Source organism: Salvelinus fontinalis, chromosome 1 (assembly GCF_029448725.1).
Source record: "Salvelinus fontinalis isolate EN_2023a chromosome 1, ASM2944872v1, whole genome shotgun sequence".
In the NCBI taxonomy this organism is placed as follows: Eukaryota; Metazoa; Chordata; class Actinopteri; order Salmoniformes; family Salmonidae; genus Salvelinus; species Salvelinus fontinalis.
In genome coordinates, this window is record NC_074665.1 from 7,208,122 (window position 1) to 7,233,213 (window position 25,092).

At 46.2% G+C, this 25,092-nt stretch overlaps 2 protein-coding genes across 2 annotated transcripts; both read right to left on the bottom strand.

The window, feature by feature from the left end:
• Nucleotides 1-207: 207 nt before the first annotated feature.
• On the bottom strand, nt 208-17,821 carry qser1 (glutamine and serine rich 1). Its single transcript, XM_055861741.1, has 13 exons — nt 17,405-17,821; nt 13,440-13,540; nt 12,961-13,110; nt 9,283-12,606; nt 8,714-9,024; nt 8,390-8,506; nt 8,023-8,156; nt 7,713-7,933; nt 6,966-7,103; nt 6,160-6,257; nt 5,918-6,064; nt 5,631-5,726; nt 208-2,339 (listed from the first exon to the last, which is right to left on the bottom strand). Exons 1-13 carry the CDS (start codon nt 17,509-17,511, stop codon nt 2,199-2,201), a joined length of 5,085 nt encoding a protein of 1,694 aa, XP_055717716.1. The 5' UTR covers nt 17,512-17,821; the 3' UTR covers nt 208-2,198.
• A 1,727-nt stretch (nt 17,822-19,548) lies between these two features.
• On the bottom strand, nt 19,549-24,090 carry prrg4 (proline rich Gla (G-carboxyglutamic acid) 4 (transmembrane)). The gene is made up of 7 exons (XM_055861856.1): nt 23,869-24,090; nt 23,122-23,237; nt 22,835-22,998; nt 22,714-22,741; nt 22,164-22,305; nt 21,294-21,476; nt 19,549-20,385 (listed from the first exon to the last, which is right to left on the bottom strand). The coding sequence occupies exons 2-7, from the start codon at nt 23,231-23,233 to the stop codon at nt 20,358-20,360; spliced, it is 657 nt and encodes a 218-aa protein (XP_055717831.1). The 5' UTR covers nt 23,234-23,237; nt 23,869-24,090; the 3' UTR covers nt 19,549-20,357.
• Between the last annotated feature and the right edge of the window lie 1,002 nt (nt 24,091-25,092).

Consider the following 25,092-nt stretch of genomic DNA (forward strand, 5'->3'; position numbering starts at 1 on the left):
TATGGCCTTGTCAGACAGACAAAAACCCTGTCTTCTTTACCATACCGTCTTCTTTATATGTGAAAGGGGTAGGAGGTAAAACATGTGTTAAATTAAAGCCCGCCACAACACCTAGTCATGGATTGAATCCTGTTTGTTTTAACATGCACTGACATCTCAATGACATCACAGTACCTTGATTTAAGTAAACAGACACGTACAGATACATTAAACCATTTCAATGTCCATGTTTAGTAGGAAATGTATTTTCACATCAGAAAAATAAATCGGTGTCTAACACAGCTACACTTGAAAAGAAAAAAACGATTTAAATGTGGTCTGCATAAATCTGTTCAAAATGGAGACAAACCCTTAAAGAAAAATGATCTTAAAAAGCCCAGTGCAGTCAAAAATGGGATTTTTCTGTGTTATATATATTTCCACAGAGGTTGAAATAATACTGTGAAATTGTGAAAATGATTATAATGCCCTTTTAGTGTAAGAGCTGTTTGAAAAGACTGCCTGAAATTTCTGACTGTTTTGGTGGGATGGAGATTTGACCTGCTCAAAAGACCAAGACTCATTCTTACTGAACCTAGGTTACACAAAGTTCCAAACCTCTCTGCCAATAACAGCTAGTTTTCAGTTTTCCCTTCCCCACTCAGATCACTCCCAGACAGTCCTAGGAACATTCTTGATTGATAAATTGCTCTTTGCTAAGAAGCCATTGATTTCATTTTGACCATTTTAATTGAAAATAATCACAGTAAGGTACTTAACTGTTACCCAGAAATGATTTGATATTGAGACAAAACAGCTGCATTAGACCTTTGAGATATATATATATATATAAGTATACAATATGTAATCGAAATAAACGCATAAGGAATCTTCTCTGAAAAACAATGAAAAGTGCATTGCAAGGTGTAATGAACAAGAAACAATTATGCCCATCATTTTCTTCTGTGAAAAATACATCTATAAGTGAGATAAAATGTACATTTGTAAAGAAAAACACAAGTATAAAGGCTTTTCTTATTCTTATTTTACCTCAGATACAGCAGTTAAGGTAAAAGCATTTCATTAGAATAAAAGACAAAAAGCAGTGTTAGAAGTGCACCAACTCTGTTCGGATCCACAACTCATGAGAAAATGACTTTTTGAAGCACAAAAGGTTAGTATCTATATTATATAAAATTCTTCCTGGAAAGAATCAATGTGACAAAACGGCTCTTTTTACAAAATGTACATTATATGTATATAAATTTGGCGATCCATTGTGAGAAAACATGTTTTACATATATATCTATGAATATAAATTTATATAATAACCCCTGCCCCTTTATTTACTCATCAAATATCTGACTAAGGACTTGATTCAATCTGTAGTGCTGAAGATCTCAGCACGATAGAAATGTAAAAGCGATGTTCCCGTGTTCGCGGAGACTGCATTCACTGTAAACTCTGCATGTGTCAGCTCAATCAGTATTTACCTTAAAAATTGCGCCACATCACTGATCTTCAGCGTAATCGATTGAATCGAACCCAAAAGTTTGCTGTAGGTAGTCAAAGGTCTGCTTTCTGATTGGCTGTCCTCTATTTCCTATGCTAATTTCTGCCTATCTAGTGCATGCTCATTGGTTGCGATCTTTCATGTTTGCAAAACAAATACAAAACTACATAAGAAAAATAAGTCTATGAAAAGGTCCACTAGCAGTTTGCTAGTTAGTTATATGTATATTATTTTTACTACAAAACCCAGATTCTCCTCCTACTCTGTGGTTTCAGAAGTGTCTAGCCAATCAGGAAGTGCTGAAATGCTGGACCCTCCTCTTCTCATCACGGTGACAGCGCTGATCTCCAGACACCTCTGCTTCCTCTGGTCATCCAGTTAGTACATTAAAACAGGAGGGCCGGAGGTTGATGCTCTCTGTCAGCTGACTACTCCCCTGCCGCTCTTGTCTGTGCAGGCTATAGGCAGGCCTCTTATTCCATCTCTCTGGGCTGTAGGAAGACATCTCGCTCTCTCTCTCTCTCTTCACTATAGACCCCACCCCATCTCTCAGTCTCTGTTTTAGGCAGACCTCCCCCTTTCTGTCCTTCACTCTGTCTCTCTCCGTCCATGCTATAGGCAGGCCTCGCTCTCCCTCCATCTCTCTGTCCGTGCTATAGGCAGGCCTCTCTCCCTCCAGCTCTCGCTCTCTCCCTCTTAGTCTGTGCTATAGGCAAGCCTGCTGCACCTGGTTGAGGAGCTCTCCGAAGCGGTCGAACAGGCCCTCCACCCAGGCTCCGTTCCTCATGCACAGCTGCACCGTCTCCTCCTGCCCCATGTCCCCAGCCTGTACCCGCAATGACGCAATCTGCAACCACAAAACAACCCACACGTCAACCACAAAACAACCCACACGTCAACCACAAAACAACCCACACGTCAACCACAAAACAACCCACACGTCAACCACAAAACAACCCACACGTCAACCACAAAACAACCCACACGTCAACCACAAAACAACCCACACGTCAACCACAAAACAACCCACACGTCAACCACAAAACAACCCACACGTCAACCACAAAACAACCCACACGTCAACCACAAAACAACCCACACCAGCGTTTCTGTACAGCACTTTGTGACATCAGCTGATGTAAAAGGGGCTTTATAAATACATTTGATTGATTGACGATTGTTGGACTCCCGTCTGCAACAGGAGTCTCGCTCCTCAGGCCGTTCTCTTCCGTTTCGTGCCAACTAAACAACCCTGGTAGCACACAACAGTTTTATGCCCGTCATGGGTTAGAGGGTTAGAGTTGTGCAACTAAACCATACCCAGGCACTCAGTGTCTGCCAGTGCCCTCACTGCCAGGGCCCTCACTGCCAGGGAGTGACGTATTGCCTGACAAAGGCACAAGCCGCATACAATTACACATACAGAGGGGTTGTTAATGAAGAGAAAACCTAGGTTCAAGACTATTCTAATCTGAACATGACACTCTGTGGTCATTGCTGATACAGCGTCTCCGTTCTGCAGTCAAAACATCACGTTGGAGGTTATTCCCGAGGGCAATATGGACCAACTAGACAGCTGGCTAGGGTGTATTGTTTAGACCGAGGGCAATATGGACCAACTAGACAGCTGGCTAGGGTGTATTGTTTAGACCGAGGGCAATATGGACCAACTAGACAGCTGGCTAGGGTGTATTGTTTAGACAGGGCAATATGGACCAACTAGACAGCTGGCTAGGGTGTATTGTTTAGACCGAGGGCAATATGGACCAACTAGACAGCTGGCTAGGGTGTATTGTTTAGACCGAGGGCAATGTGGACCAACTAGACAGCTGGCTAGGGTGTATTGTTTAGACTGAGGGCAATATGGACCAACTAGACAGCTGGCTAGGGTGTATTGTTTAGACTGAGGGCAATATGGACCAACTAGACAGCTGGCTAGGGTGTATTGTTTAGACTGAGGGCAATATGGACCAACTAGACAGCTGGCTAGGGTGTATTGTTTAGACTGAGGGCAATATGGACCAACTAGACAGCTGGCTAGGGTGTATTGTTTAGACTGAGGGCAATGTGGACCAACTAGACAGCTGGCTAGGGTGTATTGTTTAGACTGAGGGCAATGTGGACCAACTAGACAGCTGGCTAGGGTGTATTGTTTAGACTGAGTGCAATGTGGACCAACTAGACAGCTGGCTAGGGTGTATTGTTTAGACTGAGGGCAATGTGGACCAACTAGACAGCTGGCTAGGGTGTATTGTTTAGACTGAGTGCAATGTGGACCAACTAGACAGCTGGCTAGGGTGTATTGTTTAGACTGAGGGCAATGTGGACCAACTAGACAGCTGGCTAGGGTGTATTGTTTAGACTGAGGGCAATATGGACCAACTAGACAGCTGGCTAGGGTGTATTGTTTAGACTGAGGGCAATGTGAGCCAACTAGACAGCTGGCTAGGGTGTATTGTTTAGACAGGGCAATGTGGACCAACTAGACAGCTGGCTAGGGTGTATTGTTTAGACTGAGGGCAATGTGAGACAACTAGACAGCTGGCTAGGGTGTATTGTTTAGACTGAGGGCAATGTGGACCAACTAGACAGCTGGCTAGGGTGTATTGTTTAGACTGAGGGCAATGTGGACCAACTAGACAGCTGGCTAGGGTGTATTGTTTAGACTGAGGGCAATGTGGACCAACTAGACAGCTGGCTAGGGTGTATTGTTTAGACTGAGGGCAATGTGGACCAACTAGACAGCTGGCTAGGGTGTATTGTTTAGACTGAGGGCAATGTGGACCAACTAGACAGCTGGCTAGGGTGTATTGTTTAGACTGAGGGCAATGTGGACCAACTAGACAGCTGGCTAGGGTGTATTGTTTAGACTGAGGGCAATAAGGACCAACTAGACAGCTGGCTAGGGTGTATTGTTTAGACTGAGGGCAATGTGGACCAACTAGACAGCTGGCTAGGGTGTATTGTTTAGACTGAGGGCAATGTGGACCAACTAGACAGCTGGCTAGGGTGTATTGTTTAGACTGAGGGCAATGTGGACCAACTAGACAGCTGGCTAGGGTGTATTGTTTAGACCGAGGGCAATATGGACCAACTAGACAGCTGGCTAGGGTGTATTGTTTAGACTGAGGGCAATATGGACCAACTAGACAGCTGGCTAAGGTGTATTGTTTAGACAGGGCAATGTGGACCAACTAGACAGCTGGCTAGGGTGTATTGTTTAGACTGAGGGCAATGTGGACCAACTAGACAGCTGGCTAAGGTGTATTGTTTAGACAGGGCAATGTGGACCAACTAGACAGCTGGCTAGGGTGTATTGTTTAGACTGAGGGCAATATGGACCAACTAGACAGCTGGCTAGGGTGTATTGTTTAGACTGAGGGCAATGTGGACCAACTAGACTGCTGGCTAGGGTGTATTGTTTAGACTGAGGGCAATATGGACCAACTAGACAGCTGGCTAGGGTGTATTGTTTAGACTGAGGGCAATGTGGACCAACTAGACAGCTGGCTAGGGTGTATTGTTTAGACTGAGGGCAATATGGACCAACTAGACAGCTGGCTAGGGTGTATTGTTTAGACTGAGGGCAATGTGGACCAACTAGACAGCTGGCTAGGGTGTATTGTTTAGACTGAGGGCAATGTGGACCAACTAGACAGCTGGCTAGGGTGTATTGTTTAGACTGAGGGCAATGTGGACCAACTAGACAGCTGGCTAGGGTGTATTGTTTAGACTGAGGGCAATGTGGACCAACTAGACTGCTGGCTAGGGTGTATTGTTTAGACTGAGGGCAATGTGGACCAACTAGACAGCTGGCTAGGGTGTATTGTTTAGACTGAGGGCAATGTGGACCAACTAGACAGCTGGCTAGGGTGTATTGTCCTCAGACACACTCCTGTACATTGTCTTCCACTACAGACACACTGGGGCACACACAGTGCACATGCATGCCCCCACTAGGGGGCAAATGTGGGACAACGGGATGACTTTGCGGGACAGTGTAGCCTGGTGGGAGTGAGTTGTTTTAATCTGTTGATAAAATGTGGGACATGATTGTTTGCTTGCAGGACAAAGGGCCAACATGCAGGGACATGTGGTCACACTAGGCCACTCACAGAGACACAGAGTGCTGTCTCACCTCATCCTTACACATGAGGTATGTGTGGTACTTGTAATGCTGTAGAGAATGGTAGAGGGAGAACCACTGTGGTTTCTGCTGGTCCACTGTGTATTCCTAGAGACAGAGAGAACACACAGTTCATTACACTGTATTTTCCTAAACACTCCACGCAGACTCAAAGAAACATGTTGCATCAGAGACACAAACTGAGTGCAGGACGCCCTCTACCGGACAAAACCAGAAAGTGCTTCTTCGTTCCCTCTGGCCTGCACTGTAAATAGCAGTGTCAACATAGAGCCTCTTACCAGGGGCAGTTTGCTGGGGGACTTGGAAGGCTTCATGTTCTTCCTGTTGTAGGCCTTCCCACTGAGCCGCACCTTAAAGGCTGGGGTCTCCCCGTCCTTCTTGAGCTCTGTTACCACCGAGATCTCTGGGAAGCTGTCCAGCGCCGTCTAAGGACAGAGACAACGTGAGAGGTACTCAATAAAAGGTTGTTGAGGAAGGCAGAGGCCTATATTTCTTTTCAGGAGAATGCTAAAAGGCAAACCTTAAAGAGTTGTCCCACTCGTAGTCTGGGCAGCAGGCGTCTCCTGTTATCCCAGATCATCCCGTCCACTCTCTTCATGTGGGGCAGCAACAGCTCATCTGATCCCCAGAAACAATGTGATCAGCTTCCTACATTCTACAAACAACTATTCCCCTCCCCTCTCTTTCTCTCTCTCCTCAGGTATGCCCAACCTGATTACTCCTCCGTGAATACACCTGTCCCCTTCCCTAACCCCCCTATGGCAGTCGTTCCCAAATCTTTTTTTAAAGGAACTCAGTCCGGCTTTCATGTTACTGTTGAAAGTTGTAACAGTAGAATGCAGAAGGTGTCGTTTAGAAATTGGGTATTGCATCATCAGTTCCTCTTGTCATGTTAGTCATTATATACCTTAGAGAGATATTTGTAACTTGGCAGAAATGTCTAGAATAACTAGCCCATGTCAGCTAACGTTTTATAGCCCATAGATAGTTGCCATTTTTGTGTCACTCAAATATCACATTAGACATGGCAAAATGTATAGAATTGCAAGAAATGTTGATTGAAAAACGCACAATGTTCTTTGCACCCCATGACAATGTGTAGAAATGCCGGAAATAAGCTTTAAACCTACAAAATGTTCTCTCCACCAACAAGAGGGGTGTGAACAGCGCTTGTCATGAACAGCGCTTGTACCCATAGAAATAGACGTGGCGGGTGCGCGGGATGTTCCCCAATGCTGCAAGGGGGGCCCCAAGGTGAAAAAGTTTGGGAACCCTTGGAAGAGTACCAACCATCCCCCTCTCCCCCTCTGTTGGGGGTATACCCACCGTTCTCCCTCTCCAGAGCGCTCATCATGTCTGCATCCAGGACAACGCTGATCAGCAGCTCTACAAAGCTCTTAAATGTCTCCTTCATGGTCCTGGTGTTGAGGAACCGAGAGGAAAACGGCAATGGAGGAGGGAACTCTGAGACAGAGAGAAAAAAGAGAGAGGGGATTAACAAAGGGAACGAGGGAGACAGAGAGAGAAAAGAGAGAGAGGGGATTAACAAAGGGAACGAGGGAGACAGAGAGAAAAGAGAGAGAGGGATTAACAAAGGGAACGAGGGAGACAGAGAGAGAAAAGAGAGAGAGGGAATTAACAAAGGGAACGAGGGAGACAGAGAGAGAAAAGAGAGAGAGGGAATTAACAAAGGGAACGAGGGAGAGGGAAGAACAAGAGAGGGAATTAACAAAGGGAACGAGGGAGACAGAGAGAAAAGAGAGAGAGGGATCAACAAAGGGAACGAGGGAGACAGAGAAAAGAGAGAGGGATTAACAAAGGGAACGAGGGAGAGGGAAGAACAAGAGAGAGAGGGAATTAACAAAGGGAACGAGGGAGACAGAGAGAAAAGAGAGAGAGGGGATTAACAAAGGGAACGAGGGAGACAGAGAGAAAAGAGAGAGAGGGAAGAACAAGAGAGATAAAACAGATCATAACAGAGGAAGTTGCAAAGCCCCAAGATTTAGTTGCAGAGCTCCATCAAACCCATGGGAATGAGACTAAATGGAGGCCCTCTAAAGCATCAACCCTCACCATCATCTTCAGCCTCATCCTCAGGAGAGGACTCGGAGGGAGTCGGAGAGGACTCCTCCTTCCACTTCCTCCTCTTCTTGGGCGGGGGCTCTGCCTTGGTCTTGGGCTGCTTGGTGCGAGGCTTGGACTGGGACTTCTGTGATGTGGGCGTGGCGAGAGGGTCAGAGTTCACTGAGCGGGGAGGAGTCTTCAGACCGAGCAGTGTCTTCGCCTGAGAGCCTCTGGAGGAGAGAATGAAGGTAGAAATGAAGTAGATTTAGAATGATGAAGACAGATGCAGGTAAATAAGTTCTGGAACAGATATCAGTACCTCATGGAGGACATGGGCTTGCAGCGTGGTTTGCGGTTGCAGACACGGACGTACTCCTTCTTGTTGACCGTGTCCAGGAACTTGACATACACCCTCCTGTACATGGTCTTAGCGTCACCAAAGTAGCCCAGATACTAGGACGGATGCATACACACATACACACACACACAACAGCAGTATTGTCATCTGAACAACAGAGTGGATTCATGTTACTCTGCTTACAGAATAATGTTAAGAATTCAAACTCTATGGGGATTTATACACACACACTAATCAACATCTGTGAGTGTGTGTGTTCATGAGTAGTGTGTGTATGTGCATGCATAGGTGTGTGTGTGTGTCTAATCATATGTACACCTGTCCTTACACTGTTAGTGGCTGAGAACACTCTCTTGCTGTCCCTCAGCTCAGGGACAAACTTCTGCAGCAGAGCTTTCTGGACCTTCCAGATGGCTGGCGGTTCCTGTCCAGCTGTCAATGTCACCTACACAAACCACCACACACCCACACACACACACACACACACACACACACACGAGTAGAACAAGTCTCAGCATGGATCAAAAGAACAAACCAGACAGACACAAATATGTTTTATATATCTGGACTAACTCTATAAGACTGACTGGCCACAAAAATGGAATCTCAGCCAAGTTCTGCTTTCACACAAATCCCCTCCCATCCCTCCCACCTTCAGGCTCCCTGTGTCCTCGTTTTTGACCACAAACTCGTCCCTCTCGCGGTACATGCCCTCTCCCCCACTGTCCGACAGTTCTTCGTCCGTCAGTCCTTCTATGGCCACGCTGGTCAGCTGGACGGCCAGCTGGCCTGGGGGCGCCGGCTTCGTCCCCTCCTGCCCCGACGACCCAGTCACCGATGACGACGAGCCGGTTGTCGAGGACTCCTTCGGTGCAGCCGTCTGCTGCTCCTGGGCTTTGGAGGCTGAGTGAGGCATGCTGGGAGCCTGGTCTGGCTTCAGGAGAGAGTTGGAAAGTCTGTCGTCTGTTGATGGAGAGAAGAGATGGAGAAGGGAGAGGAGAAAGGGGATAGAGGTTGGGGTATTAGATATTAAATAATATGGGTACTAATGAATGCCATATTTTCCTTGATTTATGAAAATGGTTTTGAAGATAAAAAAACTAAGCATTTTATTTAAATGATATCCATTCAGGGCACAATGCTGTCTCACACTACACTGATAACTAACAAACCAGATGACTGAATCCTAAGGGCTTGTAAGGGCAGCCTATCCATGTTTACCAGCTTTGTGTGTCCTGTCTGAGGGCTCGTCCAGGGCCGACAGGGCTGAGCTGATGCTGTTCTGGAGGGCCTGGTTCTTTCCAGCGCTGCTCTCATCCTCGTCCGAGCTGAACGATGGCAGTGTCTCCAGGTTCTTCTGGAACCCTTCCTCCAGACGCCTCTGCTGCTGCTGAGAGCTCCCCGCAACCCCAAGGCCATCATCGCCTATCAATGGGGCTGATGGAGGTTGTATTTTCAGAGGTAGAGGCGGTATGGCGCACAGGGGCCGCTTGGACGAAGCCGAGGGCTTGCGGGAGCGACTGGGGGTCCGTACGGGGGGCGAGGAGAAGGGCTGTTTGGGACCTGACTTGAGGAAGTCCAGAAAGGAGCCGATGAAGCCTGTTTTGACCTCTGGCTGTTGCTCCTCCACCTCACGGATCTTCTGCCTCATCCTCTCCTGCTGCTGGTAGCTGTCGTAGACCGCCTCCGAGGTGGACGGGGAGCTGGTGGGGTCGCTGCCCCGGGAGTTCTGCCTCTTGGCCTGGACTGTCTTTTTCCTTTGTTGGATGTTCTCTTCCTCTGGAACGGGTGGCTTGGCCGAAGCCTTGGAGCGGACCCTCTTTTTGGGGTTGACAAAACCGTCAGAGGGACACTCGTCAAGGCCGTCTTCTCTCTTGATGACTTTGGGCCCTTTGGGGTTCTGCTTATTGGCCTTGCCTCTGTTGAGGTTCCCTGAGGGGTCGTACCCCAGGCCAGCCAGGTGGTACTCATTCTCAGAGTGGCCTCCGTTGGGGTTGCCATCGGCTCTGTTGCTAGGGTAAACAGACTGTCCTCTGGGCGAAATGTTGTCTGGCTCGTCTCCGGGCTTCCGTAGCAAACCATTGTCGGCGCCCATGTCGTGCCTGGGGTTGACTACAGTGGTGTGTGAGTGTGACATTGAGTACTGTTGCCCCAGATGCCCCTCCCCTTTAGGGAACTGGTGTCCGTCTGAGGTCATAGGAGAGCCATTGAGTGTCGGGGTCATGGTGTTATGGGAGTTAGTGTTGGTGATGATGGAGGTCTGGGAAGATGAAACGGAGAAACGAGGTGACTGGTGTCTGGTGTTCCCAGTCTGAAAATGACCCTTGGGGTCGGCCATGTCGCCCTCAGCGGCGCCGGACGTGGCTTTGACAAAGTCCTGCGGCGTGACACCGCATGCGGCTGCCGTGGCAGCCAGGATGTCGTCCACGTTGGACAGGATGTTCCTCTCGTCCGCCAGCAGCATGGACTCTGGGAAGCAGATGGAGCTCAGGGCGAAATGGTGCTTGGCGTCCTGCGACTGCTGCTGATTGGTCAACTGGCTGTAAGGGTCTTTAGGCGAAGAGAGGTGCAGTATGGAGGAGTCCGTGATGGTGTTCTGTCCCACTGCCCCAGGCTGGCTCTGGCTGCCATTGAGGCTAACACTGATCAGATGATCTCCATCCATGTGAAGGTACTGGACCGGGACCTGGCCTGACCCAGGGGTCAGCTGCACCTTGGAAGGGTTGAGACCACAGTGGATGAGAGGCTGCTGGATCAGGACCATCTGCTGGTCCCGATTAGGCTCCAGTAGACCCTGAGAGTTGGGGACCCTGATGTACTGGTTCTGGGTGTTGGTCAGGGCAGACTGGGCGTTGGCCTGGTGATTTTGTTGCCGTGGCTCGGGCCCTTTGAGCAGGAGCGAGTGCTGTTTCAGCTCCTCATGGGAAGACATGAGCTGGGCGTTGGTTCTAGTCTTTGGGCCCATGAGCTGGTCTTCGGCTCGCGAGTTGCTCCGGATCACACTCTGAGTGTTGTAACGGTCATCCATTTTGGAGACTACGTAGACCACATTGTCACTGCCCCCCAGGCTGGAGGTTTCTAAAGAGACCTGCTGGAGAGCCTGGAGGTCCTCGATGGGGATCTCTCCTTCCAGTTCCAGTTTGCAGTAGGCTGGCTTTACGTCCTGTACTGAGGACCTGCAGTTGTTCTGGAAGCCGAGGGGAGAGGCTGAAGAGAAGGGGGTGTAGCCCTGGCCTGATATTGATGTGGGTAACCTCTGGGCGCTGGCGGAGGGGTAGGGGGCGCTGAGGGATTGTCCTGTGGCGTAGCTCTGAGACTGAGTGACCGAAGCCTGCCCCTGAGACAGGTAGCTCACGTTAGGGGCACCCTGAGAGTGGCTGGCGGGGGAGCTCTGAGAGGGGTTGCCCAGACACAGGCCCTGAACCTGGGCTCCATACTGGCCCACATCCTCCTGGCTCTGCCCAGAGCTGGAGCAGTAGACCAGGGACTGACTGACAGACGCTACATTGCCTGAATGGCCAGAGAAGGAGGGCAGAGTCTTATAGAGGGAAGGCCTGAGGAGGTCTGAGGAGGAAGAGGAGTAAGCCTGGGAGGTGATGTAACTCTGAGAGTGGCTGAGAGTGGACAGCAGACTGGGCAGCGGGGCCGATGTGTACGGCTGAGTCTGTTGGCTGGCAATCACCGAACCATGCTTCAGCCCTGGCCCCTGGCCTGGGGAGGGGTAGCTCTCTGGAGATTCACCCTGTGACTGGGGGTGACCCTGTCCGCCATCTGGGGCTAGTTTGGAAGAACAGTCTTTAGTCTTGGCACCCGTGGAGGACGAGCAGTACCCAGAGGGAGAGGGGATGGAGGAGGGGTAGGCCTGAGATTGCACACCCGTCTTGGGCTGCTGCGCGCCGTTGACCCCCTGAGAGGAGTCCGTCCCCATGGAGGTGCTGCAGGGCACTGGGGTCTGCCTCGAGGGGTCCTGCTGGAAGGAGCCATCCACCTCCCCGCTGCCTGAGCCGAGGTAGCCCTGTAGGGAATGCTGCAAGCCAGGCAGCTGCTCCGAGACAGCGTGGCTGCTGCTAGAAGGCCTCTGGTGGTGCTTGATCACACTACATTCCCGCTGAAGTGCTCTCTCGATGGAGCCCGAGAAGACGGGCACCACGTAAGGCTGGGGGGCTAACTGGGTAGCCAAGGGCAGTAGCCCAAACTGGGGCTGCAGGAGGTGGGGGGCCGACTCCTGGGCCGAGCGATATGTGGATGACTGGGGAGGGAGGGCGGCGCCCAGGGAGGGGGTGGGGAGGCGGTCGAAGGCCAGGGAGGTAGGTAGCGTGGCCTGGCTGGGTTTAAGCTGCAGCAGGGGGTCAAGGTGGGAGGAGAGCAGGCCGTTGGTGGAGGTGCTGAAGGCGTGGTCCTGGAGGGCCAGGGAGGGGGTGGTGGCGTAGCTCCGCGAGGGGAAGGCACCAGGGTGCTGATAAGAGGAGAGGGGGGCAGGGTAGGGGAATGTGGCGCTGGTAGGCAGGGCACCGGTGAGGAACAGCTCTGTGGTGGGGTTAGCGCCTAAGGGAAAAAAGAAAGATGAATAAAGATAAATCTTCGGGCAAGTACACATCCAAACAAAATACAAAACCATGGACAAAAACAAGCCGCTAACATGACAGATGAACAAAACATGAGAGAGAGGTAGAAAGAGAACAAGGCCAACGATGTCTAATATATGAACTGAGTGGAATGGATACAGCCCTCATTTCCCAATTGAAATCAGCATGGTGCCTCAATTCAAAATGTAATTTTCTTTGGAATTCATAACACAGAACAATTCATAAAATCGACAACAAATAATTCACAACACTCAAGAATGAGTGTGCAAAACGGCAGCCATTTGGTGTGTGTATATACTGTGTGTGGCCTCACCGGTCTGCCACGTGGTGGTCCTAAAGGGGGGGAGCAGAGAGGCCCCGACAGGACCAGCCTGCTGCAGGGCTCTAGACTCCATGGCCGACAGGAAGTTCATGACAGAGGTCTCCGTAGTGTTAGTGCCTGAGTCAAACCCCCCCGACAGACCTGGGAGAGGTGGAAGAAGGGGGAGGCGGTAAAGAGAGACAGAGAACATGTCATGAGGTTACTGAGGTTTTGTCTAGAAGGGATACAGATTGTGTCAAAAATGTACTTTTCGGAGCAGGTTAGGTGAATTAGGTTAAGAAACGGGTTCGCTAAAAAAAATGTCAACTTGACAAAAGTTGTATCCATCTAGACATGACCGGTTACTGAAGCAGGAACAGTAACATTCTCCTAATGGTCTTCCTACAATAACAACACAGTGTGAGTGGCAGCCCTCTACTGTTAATTAAACAAGTCCAAATTCTTAGTCCTTTATTAAAGCACCATCTTACCTGTAGGGTGATGGGTAGTGGTGTAGGTGGGCAGCTGGGTGCAGGCGTAGGTCTGCCGATGGAGGAGCTCTGACTCCAGGTGCGTGGCACCATAACTCGCACTGCAGAAAGGAACACACACACACACACACACATTAGGACACGCACATTTTGCACCTTTACTGTGCAACCTCACCGTGCCTGAGACACTAAACCAGACAAGCTTATTCCATACATCAACAACACGGTGTGACCACCATCACAACAGCACACCTTGCCCCCGTCAGTCCCCTGGACCTTGCCCCCGTCAGTCCCCTGGACCTTGCCCCCGTCAGTCCCCTGGACCTTGCCCCCGTCAGTCCCCTGGACCTTGCCCCCGTCAGTCCCCTGGACCTTGCCCTGTCACACAGAGACCCAGACGGTATTTATAGGCCCGTGATGCAAGCTTACAAAAGTGTGTCAGGCGCAATGGAGGCCATTAACAATGTGGTGCAGGACAGGTCTCAATCAATTGATATATAAAAAAATCTCTCGCCCATTGATAATTTTACAATTGACAGTCACATAAGAGTTTATTGTTTTTTTTTTAGCATTAGAAACAAATTTAAACAGATTATAAAATGATACATGTTGACAGAACTCAAACACATCCTTATTTTTATAGAAACACTAGTATTGATTATAACAGGGCGTCAGATGAGCTCATATGAAGACTGCTGTACTAAACAGGGGTCACACACACAACATGAGAGCAGACACACTTGTTGTTCCCTGCTCACAGCTTAGCTACCACAGGGTAACATGCAGCACTATCAACCTGCACTGTCATGAATAGTGTCACTGTAGCTAGACAACCAGCTGGTGCTCTCTCATGCCCTTTCCACAGCCCCCCGGAGTGACACAAAGAGACTGGCTTCGCCAGAGTTGAATTATTCATGTACACTGTACAGGGGAACCCAAGCAGGGTGAGGAAAGCAAGATGGATTGTTACAAGTCATAACAGGGTTATGAGCTGTGGGATATTTTTATGTCGGCCTCAGTCTTGAAACCTACAAAGGCCTAACCCACACACAGAAGCAGAGGCTATATGAAAGAAGAACAGAGAGCGATGGACTTTTTAAGAGGAGAGACTACCTTATGAACCTTGGGTTATATTTGCATCCAATTAAACTTTAATTCCGCACTTTACAATTCAATGGCGTATCAAAACAGCCTTGTCAGTATAAGAAGTTGAGAATGAAAGGCCCTGTACAAACAGCTAGCTAGCTACTACTTTCCATCAAAACATGTGGTAAAAACAACTAGGGCCGGTACGCTACCAGTATCGCAATACTCATTAGTATCTTCACAAAGAAACAAAACCCAAAGCGGACCAAACTTTTTTTTTAGGAAAACAGTCCTAATGTTGGAAACAAACATTATGTCATCCAGAGTCACATTTATTTATTTTCCATCTGTAGCTCACAATATTTTACATACAGCAGGTTTTTAAAGTACCAAAGAGTTGTCTGCTTCGTGTTTTCATTTTTGCTATCAAAGAAATATTGTTATACTGATATCGTCACAGCCCCCCACCCAAAACCCCCCAGAACGAGTCAGTCTTTTCAGCTCCATTTTGTTTCCATGTGATGAACACGTCCCATTTCCTATTATTCAGATAATACGATACGTTTCGGTGCAATGAACACAGAGCAGACTGACTGATGTTCTAGTCAGGAGACAACAGCTGTCTGGGGGGAACGCACAGCTGGAAGGGAGTCATCTCATCTGCTTCTCTCTCTGTCCCTCTGTTTCACTAACACATCCCTACTAATCTACAACACAAGGGTGAGGGAGAGATAAGCTAGCGCTAGTCACAAACTAGGACCCAAGTCAAAGCTAAATCCCCTGAGTTGATTCTCACTGTGATCAGCTTGGAGGAACCAACCAAAACGCTGATTCTCACTGATCAGCTTGGAGGAACCAACCAAAACGCTGATTCTCACTGTGATCAGCTTGGAGGAACCAACCAAAACGCTGATTCTCACTGATCAGCTTGGAGGAACCAACCAAAACGCTGATTCTCACTGATCAGTTTGGAGGAACCAACCAAAACGCTGATTCTCACTGATCAGCTTGGAGGAACCAACCAAAACGCTGATTCTCACTGTGATCAGCTTGGAGGAACCAACCAAAACGCTGATTCTCACTGATCAGCTTGGAGGAACCAACCAAAACGCTGATTCTCACTGATCAGTTTGGAGGAACCAACCAAAACGCTGATTCTCACTGTGACCAGTTTGGAGGAACCAACCAAAACGCTGGTGCTTTCACACAGACAAGAGAAAGTGAAAAGGTCAGGAAGACATTATCGCACTCAGGGATGATGAGGAGGAGGTGATCTCCACCTCCTCCCTGAGTGGGATAGTCTATTTTCTAGAGTGAAACCACCGTTCTCTCTAAAGACAGACGCTGGCCAAGTCCTTTTTCCTGGCGGTTACAACACTCACAGGGACAATGAGCAGTTGGAGAGAGAACTCAGGAGCAGGCTTCAAGCATGTTCAGTCTAGCCTACTTTCATAATGTAATGACAGTACTAGTACGAACAGCTTCACCGTAAAACAACTAAAAACTGTTTTAAAACCCACCTGTCTGATATGCTACCTTCACTGATTTAACGTACCTACCCCTAAAACTGTTCAACTAAACATGTGCTGGTGAGTAGGTTAAAACAAGACCCCACGCACCCCCCTAAGTGTGTCAATCCCAGTTTCCCTCCATAACCTGTGAAGTGACTGATCTCTAACCAGCCCCTCGCTCTCCCTTTACTTCTCCCTCTCTCCTCTGACCCTGGGGGTGGAACGAGCAGGGTGGGTGGCAGTCTGCTCCGAGGCACTGTGTGGGGCTCCACAGTTCATGTCTGGACAGAGATTCCCACTCACACCACTAACGAGGGCTCCTCTCTTCATCCAGATGGAAATGAGTTGAAGAGCCCAGTCTGCCAAGACGAGAGACATGATGCTGTCAAATGTGTTTAAAGTAATGTCAGAAAACAGGTAGTTAGGGTTTAGCTAAAGACTTAACCTCAATATCCACATATCTGATCAACTGTTATGGCACGGACTAACTTCCTTTTGTCTCTCGCTGTGTGTCTGTACTCAGCAGATACCAGAACTAGGGCAGCTGGTGTCCCACATTTTCAGCGCTATCCATTTATAAAACAGGACATTTTCACAGGCAATTCAGGTTAACTCCACACAGAGAGTGGAACAAACAAAAAAAACACATTATCAACCACACCACTGAGCCTCCCAAATATACGTGTGACAAGCACGACTTTTACATTCATCATTTTGTTCAACGGTCAATGACAGCAATGCTCTGAAGAAGTAAACATTCAGAGTTGACCACGATGTAGACGTCAGACAACTGTCAACAAACTTTACAAAACACCAGTCTTTCTGTGACATCTCTTTCAGTCATAACAGAATCCAAACAGTCAGGCTACTTCCTAAAATGTGAGACCAGGTCAATGACCAGTTTATCAGCGAATTAAACACCTCAGATTTGACAACCTTACGCGCAACAACGTATCTAGCTAGCTATGCAAATATATCCCTACATCAGTGTGATTAAGCGGATCTGTCTGGTGACTTCTTTCCTAGTTAAAGATGGTTCATTCTAAGCGATCGAATAATTGATTGAACTATTCGACATAATTGCATTCTTGCATGTAGATAGTTAATTGTGCATATTGACAATTAACGTGCAACATAGCTACGTAGCTGATGGCGTACTACAGATTGTAGGGGTGTCCAACATTTCCTAAACATTGTTCAATGAGTGATCAGTAACTTTCTATTCAAACGTCAAGCCCTCGACCCAATTGTTCCATAACACGACGCGTTAACTTTAAAAGCTCGTCACATTTCTGTTTGTTGTGCTAGGCCTTCCATCACCGGAATTTTCCGTGAAAGGTGACCCGCCCTCTCCTTCATCTCATTTACCTTGGCTTTATGCTTGCGGTGCTCCGCTCATAGGCCCAGGCTACGGTCTGTGCTGGCGGGGCCAGCGGGTCTGCGAAACTGGAATTCGGGTAATTCCGGTCCATCATCCGTCGAAGGCTGGGAGTGATGCACTTCCCCGATGGCGCTTTGTGAAGCAGTAGGCACACATACGAGCGCGGCGCCGGACTAAACAATCACATTCTCCCGGACCATAGATTGATAGGCGCCGTCAAGTTCAGCTGTTTAGTCCTGTAACTTTTTAACCGCTTCTCTTTAGCATGAGGTTATGATGATAATCATTGTTCGTTTTCCTTAATCAAAAACTGTGCAGGCACTGCATGGTGGTTTGGTACTTGGATCAGGTCCCCATGTTGGTTTATTTCCCATGATGCACCGCCAACCCTGCTTAAATTGGAAGAGTTCTTTCTCATAATTTTCCTTCAGTATAATAATGGATCAATATTTCTTTGTGTGATACGTTTTATACCTGTCTGGAATGGCATCAATAGTCAGTCATATCACTGATCATATATTTATTAACACGACCTTTGCACAGACTTTTTTTTAACCTTTGCACGGTCACAGATTTATGTAAGAATTCATGATATAATTTGCAGACAATTTAATGATCAAAATAATGATAGCCTTTGGTTTTGCTGTAAACATTAACACTTCACCATTCAAACATTCTTCAGATAGACAAGACACTCATTAAAATGTCAATTTATGAAATGATCCTCTGACAGTTAACATGTTTCATAGACTTAAAGTACACAATCAGTCATACCAAGCATCACCAGCACACATATAGTACATTGTCCCATGATGTCAACCTCACTATTGACATCATTCATAGATCTAAAATCCAAAGACAAAACGCACATGTGTCACTATACCTCCTAATCCTTACAGAAGTCATGCTCAGATGTGAGCAGTATTAATGCAATATCCTATTTTACAAATGAATGGGTAAAGAAACAGCCCACTACTCAATAGTGTCCAGAAATAGAAACATAATTATCCCAACCTGTGGTTGTAAAACCCTATAAACAAAGTGCACCCTGTTATGACAATTTAACAGGCACTTCATTAAATATCATGGATAGGTTTCTTTTCATTAATGAATGGAGCTTCAGAAAAGAGCATAGACTTCCTGGGACACTCATAATAGCATGTGATCAGTGCTTGACGTGGGCAGGAGCTCACCGGAACTGAGTACTGGCACCACAAATGTCCTACTGCTTCAGTTTCTGCACCGCCTATAGAATATTAGCTCAAATGTATTGCAGAGTTCCTGCACAGACATACATATATATAAAATATAATATAAATTATATTATAAACAACAGTACAGGTAAATGAGTACTGGCACATACAGTATTTCAGTCCAAGTCAAGCACTGAGTGTGATGTCATGAAACTCACAGTCTACTTGAGCAGTTACAACACATACAGTGAGCGCCAAAAGTATTGGGACAGTGACACATTTTGTCTATGTACTTTGGTTTTGAAATGATATGACTAGGAGTTTAAAGTGCCGACTGTCAGCTTTAATTTGAGGGTATTTTCATCTATATTGGCCAAACCGTTTCGAAATTACAGCACCTTTTGTACATGCCCCCCCCCTCTCCCCCTAAAAAAGTATTGGGACAAACTCACTTATATGTGTATTAAAAAGTTAATTATTTGGTCCCATATTCGTAGCACTCAATGATTACATCAAACTTGTGACTCTATAAAATGTATTGGATTTATTTGCTGCTTGTTTTGGTTGTGTTTAAGATTAATTTCTATTGGGCACAAAGTAATGGTAAATAATGTATTTTCTACTAATCATTTGTTTTTTTCTTAACTTCTTAAAGCATTGTTGGTTAAGGGCTTGTAAGTAAGCATTTCACTGTAAGGTCTACACCTGTTGTATTCGGCGAATGTGACAAATAAAATTTGATGTGTCATTTGGGAGTCACTTTTATTGTAAATAAGAATATAATATGTTTCTAAACACTTCTACATTAATGTGGACGCTACCATGATTAAAGATAATCCTGAAGGAATCGTGAATAATGAAAGTTACAGATGCACAAAGATCATACCCCCAAGACATGCTAACATCTCACCATTACAATAACAGGGGAGGTTGGGGGGGGGGGGGGGGGGGGGGGGGTGATATTTGTGCATCTAACTTTCTCACAAAAAAAATTGTCACTGTCCCAACACTTTTAGAAGCCACTGTACATCTAATATGATTCAGAGAATGTGGAAGTGTCAATTCTCTTAGTCTGTCCTAACACTATGCTCATATTGTGTCATTAACCAACAGGCTACAGGAGTAGGCAGACTTGTGTGTATACCACAGGTCGGTGGCACCTTAATTGGGGAGGACGGGCTCGTGGTAATGGCTGGAGCGGAATCAGTGGAATGATATTAAATACAAAACGCATGGTTTCCAGGTGCTTGATGCCATTCCATTCGCTCCGTTCCAGACATTATTATGATCCGTCCTCCCCTCAGCAGCCTACACTGGTATATACTCAATACGGTTTCTCATGCTTCATTTTCCATTCATAAAAGCAGAGCAGTTGACAGGTTACAGTTAAACTAAGATATATCATGTCAAGTGTTACGGGTTATGGGTTGAAGCAGGTGCAACTCAAAAGTTGACATAAGTGAGGAATAAAGTGATGAGGAATAAATTAATTTTGGCACATGCAGAAAAATTGCTAAACATTTGTACAAATAGATAAATATGCTAAACATCTGGAATTGCAGGTAACGGAAGAGGTAAAGAGGTAATCAGTCACACAGATCTACAATTATCACAAGGTATTACAATAAAATCACATCTGGAACATGCACGGTGGAGAACAACCATGTAAAGTAAATAGATCTAAACCTCTTTAGTAGCATTGGATGATGCTCAATATGGAGACATTCATCCAGCGAGGTCGAAGGTGCTATCGTCGAATACTTCCAGGTTGAGACCTGTGGGAAAGAAACAACAAAGTAAACATGTTGTTCCCCCAACAAGGCCAGGTTAGAAAGATCTCTGCTGTCTATAAACCAAAATACAATTGTACAAAAAATGTTTTGAAAAAGATGTATGAACATTTTTGTAGTTATAATTAAATGTAGATAGGTAAAGCAAGTTTTTGGGGTATGTGTAACAGTGTTGGTTGTGTCAATCTCCTTCCCACAACCTAGGCTCGAACCAGGGAGGACACTGAACCCATCGACAACTGTTACCCGCAAAGCATCATTACCTGTCACTCAACAAAAGCAGTGGCCCTTGCAGAGCAAAGGAAACAACCAGCTCAAGGTCGCAGAGCGAGTGACGTCACCGATTGAACGCTAGTAGCCCGCACAGCTAACTAGGTAGTCATTTTACATCAGCTACACTCACTCTTAAGCATCAGCTGTCAGAGCAGCTCACAGATCACTGCACCTGTACATAGCCCATCTGTAAATAGCCCATCCAACTACCACATCCCCATATTGTTATTTATTTTTATCTTTGCACCCCAGTATCTCTACTTGCACATTCATCTTCTGCACATCTATCACTCCAGTGTTGAATTGCTAAATTGTAATTACTTCGCCACTACGGCCTATTTATTGCCTTACCTCCCTAATCTTACCTCATTTACACACACTGTATATAGATTTTTTCTATTGTGTTATTGACTGTGCGTTTGTAACTGTGTTGTTTGTGTCGCACTGCTTTGCTTTATCTTGGCCAGGTCGCAGTTGTAAATGAGAACTTGTTCTTAACTGGCCTACCTGGTTAAATAAAGGTGAAATAAAAAAACGAAAAAAACTCCCTTTTGACCTCCTCCCCTGCAGCAACCGGCACAATCATGTGTATGTGTATACATGAGCATGCGTGTGTATACCCAGGGTAAGGAGGAGGTGGGGCGTCGTGCGTTCCGGTTTTTCCGATGGCGTCCTCATAGGAGGGCAGGCCTGGGGGGTCAATCTCCTCTGGTGGGGGCAGGAGCACAGGCTGCAGAGAGACCTCATCCAGTCTCCGCATGATCAGCGAGGCATTACTGCGCCTTGGACGCACCCTAACAGAGCTGGAAGAGACAGTCAGGAATGATGCAGTATCCCTTTGAAGAATGTGTGCGTAGATACACACACACACACACACACACACACACACACACACACACACACACTACAGACTAGGCAAACAACTATTTTTTAGGAAGGCCCTAAAAATTACCAAAGGCTCCAGCCACCCAAGTCAGACTGTTCTCTCTGCTACCGCATGGCAAGCGGTACCGGAGCGCCAAGTTTAGGTCCAAAACGCTTCTTAACCGCTTCTACCCCCAAGCCATAATACTGCTGAATAGCTAATCAAATGGCTACTCGGACTATTTGCATTGACCCCTCCCCTTTTTACGCTGCTGCTACTCACTGTTTATCATCTATGCATAGTCACTTTACCTCCATCTACATGTGCATGTTACCTCAATTACCTCGACTAACCTGTAACACCGCACATTGACTCGGTACCGCCTGTATATAGCCTCTTTATTGTTATTTTTTTACTTTCGTTTATTTAGCAAATATTTTCCTCAACTCTTATTTTTCTTAAAACTGCATTGTTGGTTAATTAAGGGCTTGTAAGTAAGCATTTCACGGTAAAGTCTACACCTGTTGTATTCGGCGCATGTGACAAATAACATTTGATCGTATTCAAACTATTGATCCGGTGACCACTGTCATTCAGGCAACATAATGCCCCTAATCTAACTCACCCTGCACGTGAGAGGTTATCCTTACAACTCCCCTGGCAGAAGTACCAGACCAACAGGCCGAAGATGACGACGGCCACCCCTGCCGCGATCAGACCCACAAGCAGGGCAGTCACATCCAGCCGCGATGGCCGCGTGTTCTCATCTGTGCGATCACACAAAAACAACCAATTTAAGTATTTTTGCATGTATGACACACTGCAAGATTCCTAAAAATGCTGCTAACTCTCCTTAAGATTCACAGTGTATGGTGCTTTTTTAAACTAGACTGATTTCTACCAGAGTAACCAGGTTTCTGTCCAGCCATCCTGTAACATTTATGGACTAATAAACCTGTCAAGGAGAAAATAAACTGTACTGCAGAACTTAAGGGCCTGAGTTGCACCGCTGGGCTAAAGGCTGCATTAGGTTTTGCATTTCGTCCTCCTGCTTGAGGGTGTATTCCGCCACCCTGTACCCATCAGTGTAGTTAGAAAAGTCTGTGCGATTAGTAGTAGTACAAAGGCAAATAGTTGACCTGCGACATACATGTAGGTAGCCATACTTCTCTTACCCTCTGTGTACTTTTTCCAGAAGTCCTCCTGCGAAGTAACATAAAGACAACATCAGGTTGTGGTCATGAGACTGGGCCTACCACACAAATTCTGTCTGAACACCATCTCAGCATCACTTACAGTCTGAGGGACATTTTCAAAGACCTCTCGTGCTTCCTCATAGCTGCAGACTTCTTCAAAGCACTCCCTCTCCAAATTCCCAGGAGTGAAGAGCTCAAAGTCAAATCGGTTGGCCAATAGATGGCGTCCTAAGAATGCATTTGCCTGCTCCTCTTGCACAAAAACTAGGGGACCCAATCACACGAGTGGAACAAAATTATGCAAACTTTTAAACACAATACTTTAATACCATAATTTAGGAATATCACAAAATTATATTTGAAGATGTTTGGAAACTCACATCTCACCTTCTTTTGACTGGTCCTCCGTCCCTGTGGTGTGTAATAACTTTCTCATACAAGCAAAGTTTCCACAGGGAAGCAGTTGATACAGTATGAATAAATGCAAAAGCATCGCCATTCACCTGCGGATAATGATTTGAGCATAGGTCATAGAGATTAGATAAGAAGTTAGAACGTGCATTTCACAAGTGAGCGACAACAAGACACACCCAGTTTTTATCAGAAAGCTGTTCAGAAGCCTATACAATGTATCTGTCGATTGCTTAGCAATTCTTTCCTTAACGTGAGTTTTAATTTTACATCTTAAATTTTTCACACTGAAATGTCACTTTTTGGGCGACCCGACCAAATTCGCATATAAGTATGAATTGTAGTCTAATAAGTCTAATAAGCGGTAGATCTGTTCTATGTGCTTTATTTATATGCTTCCTGTTTTTAAAAATGTCGGGGTTTGCCTCTTTTACTTTAGGTTTCGTACACCAGCTTCAAACAGCTGAAAATACAATATTTTTGGTTATGTAAATTATATTTCAAGCGGTTTAGATACAATGATTCTCCACACTATACTTGGTGAACTATTAGAATTTTAGCAACCAGGAAATGGCAGAGCAATTACTGCATAGTGCACCTTTAACTTTAAAACGTGTGTGAAAGAAGAGTGGAAGAAAACAGGTTAGTGCACGAAATGAAGTTACTGAGCAGGTATGAATGACATTGTTTGTTGACAGGTGAAACTGAAATGAAACCACCTACCTTGAACGTTCGCCGATAACAGCTGTGTTTGATGTTATATTTCCTTATAAAAACACTCAGAACACGTATCGTCAATAATCAACAACACCGCATTACAAAATATTATAATTCGTTAAATCAATACAAGTAAAATATTCCAGGAAGCGCGAAGTTTCTGTTTACTCCCAACAAATTTTTTTTTTTTTACTCCCAAGAATTGTGAGCTCACCTCCTGTTCTGTAGTAGTTACCTACCTGTACAGACCTGACTAATCAAGCTTTTCACCTGGATACACTGATCTACAGTGCAGTAGGAACACTAGGTGGCACTTGAAACCACTAAACAAGAGAGAATCGGCACAGGAGTGAATCAAGTCGAGTAGTAGACTTCCCAGAGCCTTTAAAAACGTCTCCTTTACATTTAGCTGAGAACAAATAAACAGACATATTATTCATTGAAGGGATATGCCTACTCATGCTCCACTGTCGAAACAGGCACTTCACAACCAGGGAAGTGTGGGAACTAATGGATGTCATTATGGCTAAAAATACCATGTAATGTCACACCAAAACATGAAATCACATTCTACTGTAAGGCTTGGTTTCCACTCTCAATGTACTTTTGTTGTAATATTTACTTCAAAGAAAATATAAGTCCATATCTACGAGAGGCCAGAGGCATATATGGTACTAAACATTGTATTACACGTTGTAGAAAGGGAAACATGTACTCTCTGAATCTAACGGATGTGTCCCAGTTCTCCACAAGTCCTGTTCAAGTGACGCACATTTCCTTTTGCGACCATGACTTCATGGCCTGGATTCTCAATGTGTCTGCCTCGCGACCTGTCTCAGCAAATTGACCTTTATCCCTGAGATTTACTGGGATTGACTTGGAAAGCCGAGTTTAACGACCTCTTAATGGGAAAGAAACCCGTGCATGTAATATTTCACCCCAAATGGATAAACGTTTTATCCAGAGTGCTCTTTGTGGTATCCACAATGCTGCCTCTGCCCTTTCAATGTGAGTGTATAAATTAGCCAGGTTAAAACCCACAGGTTCATGCTCCTCTCAGACCACAGAAGAGCAGAGGTGTGTGTTCTCGCTACGACAACCTTCCTGTCACAACAGCAACCCCCAAGACACGCTACAAACGTATCACAAACCCCCAAGACACGCTGCAAACGTATCACAAACCCCCAAGACACGCTACAAACGTATCACAAACCCCCAAGACACGCTACA

Excerpts from the sequence above, each read along its gene's own strand:
- qser1 (XM_055861741.1), bottom strand. The coding sequence starts at position 17,511 with ATGATGGACCGGAATTACCCGAATTCCAGTTTCGCAGACCCGCTGGCC. Across the intron at positions 9,025-9,282 it reads AGACAGGACACACAAAGCTG|ACGACAGACTTTCCAACTCT; the intron begins GTAAACATGGAT and ends CTCCATCAACAG. Across the intron at positions 6,065-6,159 it reads GAGTGGGACAACTCTTTAAG|ACGGCGCTGGACAGCTTCCC; the intron begins GTTTGCCTTTTA and ends CTCTGTCCTTAG.
- prrg4 (XM_055861856.1), bottom strand. The coding sequence starts at position 23,233 with ATGGCGATGCTTTTGCATTTATTCATACTGTATCAACTGCTTCCCTGT. Across the intron at positions 22,999-23,121 it reads GGAGGACCAGTCAAAAGAAG|TTTTTGTGCAAGAGGAGCAG; the intron begins GTGAGATGTGAG and ends TGGGTCCCCTAG. Across the intron at positions 22,306-22,713 it reads CTGGAAAAAGTACACAGAGG|ATGAGAACACGCGGCCATCG; the intron begins GTAAGAGAAGTA and ends GTGATCGCACAG.